The sequence below is a fragment of the Carassius auratus genome, chromosome 12 (assembly GCF_003368295.1).
Source record: "Carassius auratus strain Wakin chromosome 12, ASM336829v1, whole genome shotgun sequence".
NCBI classification, from domain to species: domain Eukaryota; kingdom Metazoa; phylum Chordata; class Actinopteri; order Cypriniformes; family Cyprinidae; genus Carassius; species Carassius auratus.
The window spans coordinates 16,901,986-16,917,611 of NC_039254.1; the positions used below are offsets into that span (position 1 = coordinate 16,901,986).

At 37.3% G+C, this 15,626-nt stretch overlaps 2 protein-coding genes across 2 annotated transcripts; one reads left to right on the forward strand and one right to left on the reverse strand.

Annotated features, from left to right (window-relative positions):
* Window positions 1–877: 877 nt before the first annotated feature.
* LOC113111996 (mitogen-activated protein kinase 7-like) lies at window positions 878–9,575 on the reverse strand. Its single transcript, XM_026277324.1, has 7 exons — window positions 9,461–9,575; window positions 8,573–8,886; window positions 6,760–6,925; window positions 5,282–6,684; window positions 3,108–4,231; window positions 1,756–1,889; window positions 878–1,650 (listed from the first exon to the last, which is right to left on the reverse strand). Exons 2-7 carry the CDS (start codon window positions 8,883–8,885, stop codon window positions 1,497–1,499), a joined length of 3,294 nt encoding a protein of 1,097 aa, XP_026133109.1. The 5' UTR covers window position 8,886; window positions 9,461–9,575; the 3' UTR covers window positions 878–1,496.
* A 742-nt stretch (window positions 9,576–10,317) lies between these two features.
* Window positions 10,318–12,152, forward strand: vkorc1 (vitamin K epoxide reductase complex, subunit 1). Its single transcript, XM_026277330.1, has 3 exons — window positions 10,318–10,687; window positions 11,331–11,440; window positions 11,542–12,152. The coding sequence occupies exons 1-3, from the start codon at window positions 10,497–10,499 to the stop codon at window positions 11,757–11,759; spliced, it is 519 nt and encodes a 172-aa protein (XP_026133115.1). The 5' UTR covers window positions 10,318–10,496; the 3' UTR covers window positions 11,760–12,152.
* The last annotated feature ends 3,474 nt before the right edge of the window (window positions 12,153–15,626 follow it).

Sequence of the window (15,626 nt, forward strand, 5' to 3'; positions counted from 1 at the left end):
TGTCTTTAAACATTAGCACTACTAATACTATCATAGCAACTGTGTGTGTGTGTGTGTGTGTGTTAATATATATATATGTCTCTGCTATTTTCATAAGAATAATGTGGGGTTTTTTTTTTTTTGTGGCAATGGATATCATACTTCGCCTTTAGCGTTGCATATAAATTCATTAATTATATGTCTCTGCCTCGTACAGTGATCCGAATCCCATCAGATTGGAATCGGAAGTTATTTCAGACGCTCGCTGGTGTCTGAAAGTGACTTTTGAGCTTTAAAAGTTCCTTTTTCAAATGTCTTAAATGTTGATTTTGCCTGACACGGTACAGTCCACCCAAAATTTCTTCAGACACCTTTCTCACATTATCAGTTTATTCTCTAGAGTTTAGAAAATGTAACATAATAACAAAATATGACAAGAATTCAAGAGTTCAACTGTGTCAGAACAAACTCCTCATGATAATGTCAGATAACTTTGATTGAAATGCATGTAATGAATTAGGTTGAATAGCTTTCAGCTGTTAAATTTAAGTACACAATTAGATAATACCAGTGTCGGTCAACCAATTACCAAGCAATACATAATGTTGTTCATTTTGTAGTGTAATAAGGTTTAGCAATTAAAGAAAAATACTTAAGCAAAACATGGTCAAGTCAAAGAGTCTGAATATATATATATATATTTTTTTTTTTTTTTTTTTTTTTTTACTTGAATTTGCTATCCTTACTTACAAAATTGAAATACAGTGTCCTGCACCCACTAATAATATATATATATATATAAATTCAGTTTCTGATTTTAAAATCCAGTGTCTGAATAATTTTTGGCTTGACTAAAATACAAAATACTGCAGAAGAAAAAAAAATACCAACACACAAATCCCTTGATAGCTTTATTCAAGACAATACTCTTTGTTGCTGGTGTAAAACAGAGCAAATCTGCATGTGGTGCAGTACGTTTCACTATTTTCTACAAGGCATTCATGCAACATCAAATGAAATCTTCTACTTTCTACAGTCATGATGTCATTGTGCTCGGCTGTGTTTCAATACTGCTGCCCTGCTGATGGCTCCTACTGTAGTGTACTAGAAAATAGCTTTAAACACTGGTCTCCTAAACAAGTCATCATTTCAAGTGGATTATTCTCTAAACTAAATGTTGGGATACTCCAGGCTGAATGAATGGCACTAGCACCGCTGAACTCTTTCAATCGGGATCTGAATTGCTTGGCAATGGAACTGAAATTCTGAGAATGGAAACCCCTTGAGAACCGAACGGAGCATTATACTTTAATGTTGGCACAAATACATAATGCATACAAACCCATTAAAGATAAAGGCACTTTTCTGGGTAAGATTCTATGTAAAGGCCTTAATAATTTGGAGCCTCAAACATATTCTCGCTACCGTACACTAGTGCACAATACAGCTATCAATTTCCTCTGTTCATGGCCCTCAACCGGTTCTACAAAGGGATGGAGACGAAATGCATGGACTGATCAGGTATCAGGAAGCGTTGAGTTGTCAGAGAGGATCATGGGAGATCCCAGCTGGAGCTCCTGCTGAAGGGACTCCATGTCAGCAGAGGTCATGTGGTGTACCTCGAGCCAATCAGAGAGCAGGGATGCAGACAGGGGGGCCAAGTCATTGTGACTAATGGAACAGAGAATTGAGACCATTGAAACGCACATTACAGTCAAGTACTGTAATAATCAGTGATGTACAGTTTAAAAATAGAGCGTAGGGATCTGAACTGACCTTTCCCTGAGGTCCGAGTGCTGGAGTTCGGTGAGGGACTGAGTGAGGAGGTCATCGAGGTCGAAGCCGACACCGTATCCCGCTCCACTGCCTTTAGGAGTCACTGAGAAAACCGGCGGCAAAATGTCTTCAACCTGGCAGGAAAAACAATCGAGAGAAGAATAAAACAAATGAACAAGGTCAAAATTAAAACATAATCTCATAGAAAACACAGGAATATGTTTTCCAAACATAAGTCACAGAGCCCATATGTACGAAAGCTTGTTTGAACCATGAGTAAAAAAAGGTCATTGCAATTTTATTTCTTTAAGTCTTGAGACTTTATGTCTCACAGTGTTAGCCTCCATGCATAACATAATCTGTTACAGAAAATAAAACAGAAAGATAATAATAATAAAAATAATAATAATGCCTGGCATGACCTCTAGGGGGCCACAGTTTTATTTTCAAATAATCTAACAATACATTAATCAGTCCCTAAAAATAATACATAATAATGAGACAGAAAAAAACAATGCCTTGCATGACCTACTTATAATATATATATATATATATATATATATATATATATATATATATATATATATATATATATATATATATATTATTTATTTAAATAAAATATTTTTTTAAAGTACTAAATGTGTTTCTCATCCAGCATCATTGGTGCTACACATAAACTAAAAAATAACTAAAAAAAATGATTCATGCTTACTTTAAATATAGAGGTCACTGGAGATGATTTCCATTTTTATATCATGATTTAAATGATTGTTTCAAGTGTTTATTTTTGTACAATTAGACCCTCAGTTCTGGCTTGCAGTCGATGCTTACATTACTAAAAAAATATATAATTATATATATTCTGTTTTAATTTTTAGTTACAATTTCAGTAATAGTGATGTTTTTGTCATGTTTAATTCTTCTAATTCTAGTTGTAGTTTTTAAGTTCTTCAAAATTAAACTAAACAAACTAAGACATGCTGCTTTGGTAACTAGCCGAAAAAAAAAAGCTATATTTTATTTTCAGTTAACCCCAACCTGCAAATATTTGTTTTAAATTCCCTAATTGTTCCAGGTTATCCTTGACCGCTATTACCCAATAACCCAAATAAATGTCTTAACCCAAATTCTAATTAAATGATAACAGCTTTTGCTTTTCTAAGCAAACAAACTTCCACCTGGAAGTAAATATGTTACTACTAAATTTATTGTAGAAACATATTTTTCTGTTAAGTTTCCATGCAATGATTTGTATTGTGAAAAGTTATATATATAAATAAACTTGAATTGAACTGAAAATAAAAATGCATAACAATAATAAAAAATACCATATGCTCATATATACTCACCTGTGACTTTGAGAGCTGCTGTGTGACTGTGTGGATGTCAGGGATGCTGTTTGCCGGCTGACCCGTGTCATTGAGACCAAGGCAGGGTTGAGCTGCAGCTCCTGAAGGCTGTTTTGAAGGGCCCTGCGCATGTGAGCCATTCTGTCGCTCTTCTAAAACACAAAGTTTGTCCAGGGCTTGAGGACCATTGCTGATCTGTGGATTGGAAAGAGTCGTGCTGGTGTCCGAGACGTCAATGCTGGGGTTCAGAGCTGAAGCTTTGGTCATAAATGATTCCAGCGGCAGCAGCTGGATGTGAGCGTTGGACTGCGACTGCGTGATGTGCTTCTGCTGCATGTGTATGTGTGCAAAGCCCGTGTGAGCGGGGTTATTCAGTTGAGGTGGAGTTTGGTGGGTTTTCGTTGGTTGGTGTGGAGCTGTTCCTGTCCAGTTCTCAAGACTGGTGAACATTGTTCCAACAGTCAGAAACTGAGGTTTTAATACGTTTTTGGCAAAGGCACATGGGGCGTTTGCCATACCAACACTTCCACCACCTCCTACAGCAACGATCCCAACGTCTCCATTCTGAGCTGGACCTAAAGAGACGGGCTGTGCATCATGAGTCGGAGTTGGATGGAATATCCCAGCTGCCAAACACTGTCCTATTTGTGGCAGCATTTGTGGCGGTTTGAAAGCTTGAACTTCGTTGGGTTGTTTTGGCACCACTGATTCTCCCCCGTCTGAGTTAGTTTTTACAACATTGCTTCCTTTTGCTGGCTGGATTTGGACCGTTTTACCCTCACCGGTCTTGGCACCATTGGTTTCCGCAGTCTGTGATTTGTCCACCCGGTTGTCCATCATTCGTCCCCAGCGCTCCAACAGCTTCTTGTCGTTGTCACTGAGTAACATGCCACCCAAAGAATTGCCTTGATTTCCCTCCTTTTTCTCCTTCTCTTTCTGCTTCCTTTTTCGCTCCATTGCACGCTCCTGTCTCTTCCTCCGCTTCTCTTCCCTCTCTCTTTGTCTCTCCTGGGCCGTGACTGGCTTCTTCTGCTCTGGTCCAGAGTTGGAGGAGGAGAGGGATGAGGATAAACCTCCAGAAGGTCCTCTGAGTAATTCAATACCAAGAGCTGCAGAGCCTCCATCTGGGGAAGAGACAACCAGTACATGATTGACATGAGAGTACTTGTCATTACTTGGAAATAACTGAGAGAAAAAAAGGACAAACATTATATATATATATATATATATATATATATATATATATATATATATATATATATATATATAAAAAACATGAAAATAATTTATTCAGGTTTATAACAGTGTTAGTGGGTAGGAAGAGGAAGTGTCAACTTAATATATAAACCTGGAGCACAAAACATAAGGGTCAATTTTTTAAAACTGAGATTTATACATCATCTGAAAGCTGAATAAATTAGCTTTCCACTGGTGTACGGATAGGACAGAATAGGACGATATTTGGCCGAGATATAACTATTTGGAATATTGTGGAATCTGAGGATGCAAAAAAATCTAAATATTGAGAAACATGATCTTCACTTCATATCCTTATGTTTTTTGGCATAAAAAATCAATAATTTTGACCCATACAATGTATTGTTGGATATTGTTACAAATATAACCATGCACCTTATGACTGGTTCTGTGTTCCAGGGCCACATATAACTCAAATATTACACGTATAATATTTAAATTAAAAATATATAAAACATTAAATATATAATATTTAAAAAAATATCTAAAATACACTAAGATTCTTATGTCTGGGGTCTTTAAGATTTATAAAAAATTTTGAATGTCACTTTTGCTCACCGGACTGCATTAATTTAATAAAAAACACTAAGAAACGTTTATATTCTGAAATATTATTACAAAGAAAGCTATTTTTTTATATTGTAAATGTATTTACTGGCACTTTTGATTAATATAATGCATCTTTGCTGAATAAAAGTATTAATTTATTTGGAAAAAATAAATTATTTACAGACCCTAAAAGTATGCCTGTTATTGTATATTTATAAGATTAAGATAAAAAAAATGTAAGAGCAGAAAATATGTCTCAAAATTGGGAATTAGTAGTAGTACCAATTTTGGGGGTCTGTGGCAGCAAATCTGAGACTACACTTAATGTTAAGCAAACTACAGTATGGCCACATTGCAAACTCTCTCACCTCGAGCTTTCTGCCTTAGTGCTGATTTAAGCAAGGCAGCTTTGAGAGCTGCCTTCGTGTCCTCTGAAATTGCTCCCTCTTTTTTTGTACCTTCCCCGGTTGTCGCTCTTCCTCCTTTGCCCAGGGAACGAGTGAGATTTTGAGAAAGCGACTGAGCCTGGGACTGTGTGAGAGAGAGTGAAGGGATTGACTGAGGAAGACTTGAAGTGGGCGGAGTCTGAGAGACGGGGAGGGACGGAAGCATTTGATTAGACGAGTCAAGCCCCTCTTTTGTGCAGTTCGTCATCGGTTCCGTAAACGACGTCTCTTTGTCCGTGGGAGTGGTCAGATCGATGGTCTCAGGCTGGCCGTCAGAGTTCGCGCTGGGCATATCCACATCCTGGCAGCTTACCTGAGCAAAATGTGACAGAATCTGAGTAAGCTGATGTGGAGCTTGAAACGAGTTTGCATTCGTTTGAATTTGAGTAGCGTCTGTAGGTTTGAAGTTGAGACTTGTGCGAGTTTGTGCTGTTTCTGTTAAGCTTTGAGACTGCGGAATCGCGCAAAGAGTGCTACCAGACACCCCAACCCCCTCCGAACTAGAATGGAGAGGCCTAAACAGGATCTTCTTCCTGATGCCCTGCTTCTTCTTATGGAAGTCCTGGATTTCTACTAGTATAGCTTCTTTGATTTGTTCTTTGCCCATTGGCTGCCGATCAAACTCAAAATCAAAGGCAGGAACGCACACTGGCTCATCGTCTGGGTCGTGGTACTTGGCAAGGTAAGGGTGTGCGAGGGCTTGACATGCACTGATGCGCTCACGAGGGTCAAAACGGAGCATTGCACCCAACAAGTCCAATGCACTGGGCTCAGCTTGTGGATACAGTGCTGCAAATGGCTCTGCTGCTTTAGAAGGGAGGCTTCGCACGTACGAACGCACCCGGTCCGACCCTATTGAGCCGAGGATGCTCTCGGGTGGTGTTCCCAAAACTGAAAGAATCAGCTGAAGCTGATGCACGTAGTTTTTCCCTGGAAACATCTGCCTCCTGCCGAGCATCTCTCCAAAGATGCAGCCAACAGACCAGAGGTCGATGGCCAAGCTGTAGTGGTGAAGCGACAACATGAGTTCAGGAGCGCGGTACCATCGTGTGGCCACGTATTCAGTCATAAATGAACGCGACTCTTCGGAGTGGGCCGCGCTTAATCCGCGCGCCATGCCGAAGTCGCCTATCTTCAGCTCGCAGTTTTCATTCACCAGCAGGTTGGACGGCTTGAGATCACGGTGAATGACGTTGGCCGAGTGAATGTATTTCAGGCCTCTTAACAGCTGATACAGGAAGTAGCGTGTGTGTTCGGGGGTCAGAGGTTGGTGGGAGTGAATGATCTGATGCAGGTCGCTCTCCATGAGGTCAAGTACCACATACCTAAAGAATGATAGTCACTTTTAGCACATTAAATATGAGGAGAGAATATGCTTGCTGCTTTGAACTCAAGCTTACACTGATTTGAAAGCCGAGTGAGGGACCTCAGGCTGGAGAATGTCTTTAATGGCGATGATGTTGTCGTGTTTGAAGTGCTTGAGAATCTTCAGCTCTCGCAGAGTGCGTTTGGCATTCGTCACAACCTCAAAGGCATTAGGGATCTTCTTTATTGCCACCTGCTGGCCTGAATGCATGAATAAGTTCAGATGTTAGACATATTACCAAATATCTATCCAAACAGATTGAGAAATTCAAAATTAACAGATAAACACCTAATATACACCTAGATATACACGTTATTTTTCAACACAGAATATGCTTTTTTCGAAATCAATAGTGGCTACAGGTATATGATTAGAAGAATAAGTGTCAATGCTATAACTATTTGCGCTACAAACTAGTTTGTTTATGAATACAATAATACATTTAATTAATTTAAATTAAAGCTGCAAGCAGCAATGAAAGGGCCCTCGCACCCGGGATCACCGCCACCTGGTGGCTTTAGGAAAACAGTGAAAGGTGAGCAATATGCATTTAAAATGTTAAATATAGTAGGAATATGTCATTTATATGTGCCAAACTTCCTGCTGCCAGCTGGTGGCGCTATAACTATAATTGAATTGCTGGCATGTAGATTTCTTTAGGCCAGGACATTTATCAAACATCTGAGGTTTGGTGCCGATTGAACATGGTATGTTTTAAGTTAGTATATAACAAGTAATATCCTGTTGCCAGCAGGTGGCGCTATTATGATAACTGAATATTGGTGTTAAACATATGTTCAGGCTATAAATGAGAAAGCACCCTAACAGCACGGTTTCTAACCGTGCCGAGAATTCCGGGCCAAGAGCGGTTTGTAATCGTTCGGTGCTGTACTAGACTCGCATGGAAATACAACTGTAACCGTACCTGACTGTTTCGCGAAAGATGCCAGGTGATCAAAAAGATTATTTGAATCTCAAAATAAAAAAAAATAAAAAAATGCCAGGCCACCGAACGAATATTGAAATAATTCAGAGCTACTCGAGAGTCTGCTAATGCGTCTTCAGCAAATTGTGTTACTTCACCAATATTACAACCAACAGCGGAGACGCATCATATACATCATGAAATCATCACCTCCATACAGGTACTGTTTACTAATAAAAAAAAGTGACAGCGCCAACTACTGGCCTGGCACATGTAAGACAGCATTTTTAGCCGTTTTCGCAGTTATGTGTAAACGCGAATCCTTTTGAAAACATTACAAGGGAAAAACTTTTTAGTTTTTGACTACATTGCTGTTGTGTAAACCTAACCTATGATGGATAGGAACATTAATTGATTATTTACATTTTGAATTAAAATAATTACATGATATGTATTTTTTCTACACCAAATATACTTAAACTATTTTGCAATGGTAAGAAAACCCTTTACGAATTTACATGCAACTCAGGGAACATGATTGTGTTCATTTTCTTAATAATTTTTTAATCCCCTTAAATTGACAGGCTAAATTAACAGCCCCGATTACAATACATTATCTTAAAAATATACTAATTGCATATAAAATCAGTATAAAAATATACTTTTTGCATATTAGTAAACACATTAATAATGAAGATTTTTTTATAATAATTAATAAATAAATTGATATTTATAATCTTATAATTATTATTTATTTTAATATTGTTTGTATAATTGTATAATAACAATAATAATCATTATTATAGGGTAATAATTTTGTTATAAAAGCATTTTAATAGTTATGTAATAAATGGTAATCAATAATAATTCAAATAATTACTTAATTATTTTAAGTCATTGAAATGCATCTTTGCACCCTCACCATTGTCTCGTCTTCGGGCCGATGAGACCACACCATAAGCACCTGTACCAATGGTCTCAATAATGTCATATTCTTCCCCAACTTCAAATTTCACATCCAGGGAGTGGGCTTTCAGCAGAGCCAAGTTCTTATCAGCGACAGTATTTGCATCTGTTACAATGGATGTGTCATCATTGGGCTGAGAGGGACCTTCTGTAACGCCTCTGTGATGGTTCTTGTCCGTGTTGCCCTCTCTCCTGTTATTGCCCTCAGAGGCTTTTTGAGCTGGCACTGCTTGGGTGTCACTTGTCTCGTCCCTCTCATTGGTTGACATTCTGAAACAAAACATTCAGAAAACAGTTAAAGATTTTAGGTTTTACTTTCTGTTCAGCTTATTACAATGGCCTCTAAACTCCTCTTGGACATCCCAGACAGTAAATGCACAGTCAAACTAATCTTTCCTATTAATCAGTAACAGAAAAGATAATCATTTACAGTATTTCAAAAACAGAACCACTTGCATGTAACACACACACACATGTGTACGGTTTGTTTGAAAACACAATTCAAATAATCCAAATATAAAACAAGCATTTATGTATTTATTGTTTCAGGAAATAAAATTATGAGAGGTGCACACAGCTGCGAGTAGCTTATAACCGAAACCATAAATTACGGAAGCAGATATCAGATATTTGTAATTGCTTGTAATGGGACACATATAGTAGAGGTCCAGCAGGGCGTAGCTGTCGACTGTGAGCAATTAATCCTGCTAACATACCGCAGGGGCGTGAGAGCCTGGAGTGGCCCAGAAGAGCTTCAACAACATATTCACTCGTGCTTTATTTTCATGTTGGAACACGGGCCAAAAAAAAGCAAATATTGTGAAATAAAAGCGGTCATAATTACCTGTTAATATATGAAGGCAGCGGAAATTCTGAGCGGTTCTTTCAAAGCATGTCTATTCTTTGCTATCGCGAAGCACCGTTTTACTTCCTTGTGTTCTTCCCTATTGTGTTTGAATGGCAGCAAAGCTACCAATCGACTCTATGATCGCAAGATGATAAACCAATGAGATTCGACGACATTGCTAAAGGGACGGCCTCTTTGAGATGTAAAATAGGGTCATTCTTTGGGCGGCGTCGAGTGTAAGAAAGACGCGCAGATACCATTACATGTCATACTCTATATAATAATTTATAAACACAACAATATGGAGGTTCAGACATGTAGGAGCAACAACAACAATAATAATAATGATAATATGAAAATAAATAAAGGACTAAATTGGATGCATACTTAATAATTATATTAATTAATTTATGTATTATTTAAATATGGGAATAAATAAATACATAATGCATTTTTGGTTTCCATACAACTAAACATTCGTTTCAATCACCCAAACCGTCACACTGTGTTTTAAAACGTCCATGCATTTATGCAGTCGGGGCCAGTGTTTATAATGTCAGTCCTATTTATCTAACTGGACAATGACCGTCTGCTTCCCGACCATCTGTACTGTTCAATCAAAGTGCTCACGTAACACACATAAAAAAACAGTAGATTGCTAATTAGCAAAGCTAACAGTATACACTGCGCGATTACATTGTTTCGTATAAGTGCTAAAATGTATCCTGAGATGTGAACGCGTCTCATCAGAGGGGGATTTCTGAGCCTTCAAGCGCCACCTACAGGACAAAAGCGCATCCTCATAGGAAACCGTTATTACAGTAGCATCGCTCATGCCACGCGTTTCAGTTCTGTGCTCCAATCACAGCCCTCCTCTCAGACTTTTCCACGTTGCAATATTTTCAAGGTGGGAGCTTAGAAAAAATCGAGCAAACATAGCAGCAGTAGCAACTTTTTAGTCTGGAAGTATAACCTACAAAACAGGTTTCTGTAAATTATTTGTCAAAACTTTTAAAACTGTAGGCTAACGACAATGTCCTCGAGTCATTCCTCTACAGGAGTTCCTAAATGGGAATATCTCGTCCGCTTCGTCCTGTGTTTTCTGGGTTTAGTTCTCTCGGTTTACGCGTTGCATGTCGAGCTGTCCCGGGAGAACGATCCCGAGTATCGCGCGATGTGCGACCTGGGCCACTCCGTGAGCTGCTCTAAAGTCTTCACATCCAGGTAATGCGATCATTTCAGTTCAGGTCTTCATTCATTGATATCACACAGACAGTATTTTAAGGCAAGACACCCCCAGCGAATAGGGAAAATATGCATGTTAACTAATGTAACTAAGTTTCTTCCTCAGCTAACTGATAGCCTACATTAGACTTTAAATAATAATATTAATAATAATAATAATACATTTAACAAAGACAAGTTTTCTGATTTGTTTAAAGATGCAAATTATGCATTATCTTATTAAATATGCACTTATGTGCATACTTTTTAAATAACATAATTTTTGCCTAAATCCAAGTAAAAAATGTTTGATAAAAAAAAAAAACTAAATACTAAAGTGGAGATTTCTAGCTCAGTGCAAGAGAGAAGAAAAGAAAAAGAAAAAGAAAAACAAACAAACACATTTTTGTAAATCAAATTTAGAAATAAAAGAAACACTTAAGCATTTACTTTGAATATTTCATCATTTCCATTAGTCAAACAGTAAATCTCAGAATTGACTAGTGCATTAAAAAAAACAGTAGTGTTGTGCCATAGTCTTTGTTAATAAGTTCTGTCTTATGCAACCTGCAAACAATGAATATTTGCCTGCAAAAACATCCATTATCAACTGATGGATTGGAGGAACTTTGCTCTTTTTCAGATGGGGACGTGGATTTGGGCTCGTCCAGATCTTTACTTCCAAAGACAGCCTGTTAAATCAGCCAAACAGTGTCTTGGGAATCATTTTCTATGCATTGCAGCTGGGTTTAGGTAAGTGCTGTGCACACTAATGGTGTGTACTGGGACCCAAAAAGTTATTTCACCAATAATATAAAACCAAGTTTTATCTGCAAATGCATTTTAATCAACAGGCCAGCTGGTGTCCAGTAGAGCAGCGTTCCTCCTTGTCATATCTTCTTGGGTGTCAGTGGCTGGATCTGTATATCTGGCTGTTATTCTGGCATTCGTCTTGGGTGATTTCTGCGTGGTCTGTGTCTCAACCTACGTCATAAACTTTGCTCTCCTCTACACAAACCTAAAGAGAAGGACGGGACTGGAGGGACGTGTGAAGAAAGGGAAGCGTGAATGACACTTGTTTTTTTTTGGGAAGACATCTGGGATTAAGCTGCCTTGATGGCATGTCTGAAATAAATGTTTACAGATAATTGTTTATTACTGAAAATCCTGGCACTTTGCAGACTTGTCTTAGTTAAAAGAATACTAACAATAATCTGGACTTCACATGTTCATAGACACAAATAGGGGAGGAAGATTCGGTTTTATTTATAATCTGTTTCAGAATAATGAAAAAATGTCTTCATGGAAGGGATGATACAGTTATCAGAAAGTGTATGATGCTCATCATGTGTTTTGCATCCAGGTCAGATTTTTACATTTACAAGTAGGCTAATGTGAAACCCAAGTTCTGATAAAATATTGATTAAACCTTTATGTGATTAATAAAGTCAGATTTTCCATTGAACCCTGTCTGATTGTGTGCTCATGTCAAGTGTATGAACATTTAAATGTACAGTTTTGCCCTAATTCTGCTGCTTCTTACAGAGATACAGATACTACAGTATATGTATACTTTTTAACAGCAGGTCCACATTGTGACCAAAAAAAAATTAATAATAATAATAATAAATAAAAATAAATCTTATGATAAAATAAAAAGTAATAAATACTAGAATATAAATAAGTACTAATAAAATTAATATAATAAGAATATATTATTTATTACATTATAAGTTCATATTTTAAATAATAATATAAAATCTATTATAATATAATAATACAAATGTAAATATATTTTCTAGTTTATTATAGGTGGATGGATTATCTTGGCAAAGGAGAAGTGCTCACTATCACAGATTTAGACAGATTTCTGAACAATATTTGAGAGAAATAGGCCTTTTGTGTGTATAGAAAAAAATATAAGATCTTTGAGTTCAGCTCATGAAAAAATGAGAGCAAAAACAAAAGTGTTGCGTTTGTAATGTTGTTCAGTGTATACTGTATATTGATACTGATTTCTGATGATAATGCAACAGCCATGCAAAAAAAAAAAAAAAAAAAAAACACACACACAAACCACCTCACTTTTTATTCTTTTTGTTGAAAAACACTTTTACATTTATGCATTTAGCAGATGCTTTTGTCCAAAGTGACTTACATTGCATTCAGGGTATATATATATATATATATATACAGTCCTGTTCCTCATGTACATACTATGTACTTATTATAGTAATTACAATAACTATGTAATAACTAGGTACTAACGACGGTAGCTGCTCGCATTTCAGCCTGTCTGAATGACATTTCTAGCTGGATGAATGACCATCACCTTCAGCTTAACCTTACAAAGACTGAACTCCTGGTGATTCCAGCTAACCCATCGTTTCATCACAACTTCTCTATACAGCTGGGTTCATCAACCATAACTCCTTCCAGGACAGTCAGAAACCTAGGAGTTGTGATGTATCATCAGTTAAGCTACACAGACCACATTGCTACAACGACCCGGTCCTGCAGGTTTGCCTTATACAACATTAGGAAGATTAGACCCTTCCTGTCAGAGCAAGGAACCCAACTTCTTGTCCAAGCTCTTGTTCTCTCCAGACTGGACTATTGTAATGCTCTCCTGGTGGGCCTTCCTGCATGTACTGTCAAGCCTCTGCAAATGATCCAGAATGCAGCAGCGAGGGTTGTCTTCAATGAGCCAAAAAAAGCTCATGTTACTCCTCATCAGGTTACACTGGCTACCATTAGCCGCTCGCATTAAATTCAAGGTACTGATGCTTGCATACAAGACGACCACTGGCACGGAACCAACTTACCTAAACTCACTGGTTAAATCATATGTGCCCTCCAGAAGTTTGCGCTCTGCAAGTTAACAATGCCTTGTGGTACCATCCCAAAGAAATTCAAAATCACTCTCACGGACCTTTTCCTGGACTGTGCCCAGCTGGTGGAATGACCTCCCAATCTCAGTTCGAGTCTTTACTCATTTTCAAGAAACATCTTAAGACTCATCTTTTTCGCCTGCACTTAACCTACTAACTACAGTACTTTTCCTTTTCTTGTCTTTTTCATTTAATGAAAAAAATAAAAAAATAAAAAAATAAATACCTGGCTATGCGTTCTATACTAGACTAACTGAGACTTGTCATGGCACTTGTATACTGTTGTTGTTCTCTGGTTGACCTGACTGCTTCTATTGCTCTCATTTGTAAGTCGCTTTGGATAAAAGCATCTGCTAAATGATTAAATGTAAATGTAAATGTACTAACCCTGAACCTACCCCTAAACCTAACCCTACCCCATGTAGTTACCTTGTATTACCAGAACTTTCTTAGATAAATACACTGTAAGTACACTATAAGAACATGTACGTACACCTACTGTAAAATAAAGTGCAACCTCTTAAATAGCACATGCACATTGATCTGATACCTGGCGTTTCAGTCTATAATAGCGTGCTGTATTTACTGTTTGAGGGATTTGGTGTTTGAATGGTGACATCTTCTGGACAGAATATGACATGTGCTTAAAGTATGATTTTGGCTATGGTAGGCTAAAACAATTATTGCAACAATATTCTAACAGATGTTGTACTATTTTACAGTTTCTGATCGCAAGTGTAGCCAAACTTTGGAGCACTTAGATTAGTGGTCCTGGAAGGAAAAAATAAGAAAAATTAAATGAAGAAGAAGAAGCTGTCCTGGTCTTCCTCCTATTTCTCCTCTTCCTTCTTCATCCACAGATACAGAATTTACAGTTCTGGGTCATTCTACAGAAATGTCCACTTTTGTTATGGCAAGATGTCTTAAAATGTATATATATTTTTTTTAACATTTAAACCTAGACCACATTATAAGATTACCTTTGACTTTATGAATAGCCATTTTTTTTTCCCATCTTTTTTGTGCATTAATTTACCCGTAAGGAAAGTGACACCAGTGACAATTTTCATGAAAGATGCATTTTAAAAATGGCTACTGCAGGGAATCAAACCACATGTTGTCAATCATGGTATACTCACTCTTTTTTTTTTACAATTCCCCAACAATAAAGCAGGTCATACCAGTGAGTCCAACTAAAAGCTTCATATTAAATCATGCGATAAACAACAACATTTCTGATAACTGAAAAGAGAAAGTGCCTTTATTCATAGATCTTCAGGAAGTAGGAAGAAGGAAGACAAGTGATATCATCAGTGTGATATCTATTTCCAAATAATCAATTTTTGTTAAACAGTAACACCAGTGACACAACTCCAGGGGACTCTTACTTTCATTATATATTTTATAATATATATTCTGCATTTTGTTTTTTAATACCATTTATATAATATATTTGATAGATCTGAATAGATTATTGTATTTTAAATAGTATAAAAACATGTGTAATAATAAAACCTTCACAATCATCGGGAAGAAGGAGGCAGGAACCGGCAGACAATCAAATGAAACTTTAATAATCAAAAATAAATACAAAACAGCGCATCAGCCACGGATCACGGATGACTGATGCGCACAAATAAAAACCAAAACATAAAATAAAGCCAAGGCCTGGTCCTCTCTCATCCATCACTGTCGTCACTCTTGTTTTATCTCCTTCCATCTCTGTGGGACTCAAGACTGGTGGGTCGAGCAGGTGTCGCTCATCTCCAATCACTCCACCGGCCTCGCTCCGGTTCCCACGTCTCTCGGAGCCACCCCACTCGTCACAACTTGTTTTTGACCACACAATTAAGGACTTTCCTCTGCACATGGCTTTCTAAATAATTAATTTGAAAATCAAATATTGCCACATTTATGGCTAAAGAAGTAACTGTTCAAATAAAATATTTTTCCATATTAAACCCTAATGTAACCCTTAAGTGTTTTTCACATGTAATATTTCTGTAAATTAAAGAGACTGAAATCCATTCATAGAATGGCCCTCCTCG

Coding starts and splice junctions, on each gene's coding strand:
- vkorc1 (XM_026277330.1), top strand. CDS start 10,497: ATGTCCTCGAGTCATTCCTCTACAGGAGTTCCTAAATGGGAATATCTC. Junction 10,688..11,330: donor TCTAAAGTCTTCACATCCAG/GTAATGCGATCA, acceptor GCTCTTTTTCAG/ATGGGGACGTGGATTTGGGC. Junction 11,441..11,541: donor TGCATTGCAGCTGGGTTTAG/GTAAGTGCTGTG, acceptor TTTAATCAACAG/GCCAGCTGGTGTCCAGTAGA.
- LOC113111996 (XM_026277324.1), bottom strand. CDS start 8,885: ATGTCAACCAATGAGAGGGACGAGACAAGTGACACCCAAGCAGTGCCA. Junction 6,926..8,572: donor GGCCCGAAGACGAGACAATG/GTGAGGGTGCAA, acceptor TCATGCATTCAG/GCCAGCAGGTGGCAATAAAG. Junction 6,685..6,759: donor CACTCGGCTTTCAAATCAGT/GTAAGCTTGAGT, acceptor ATCATTCTTTAG/GTATGTGGTACTTGACCTCA.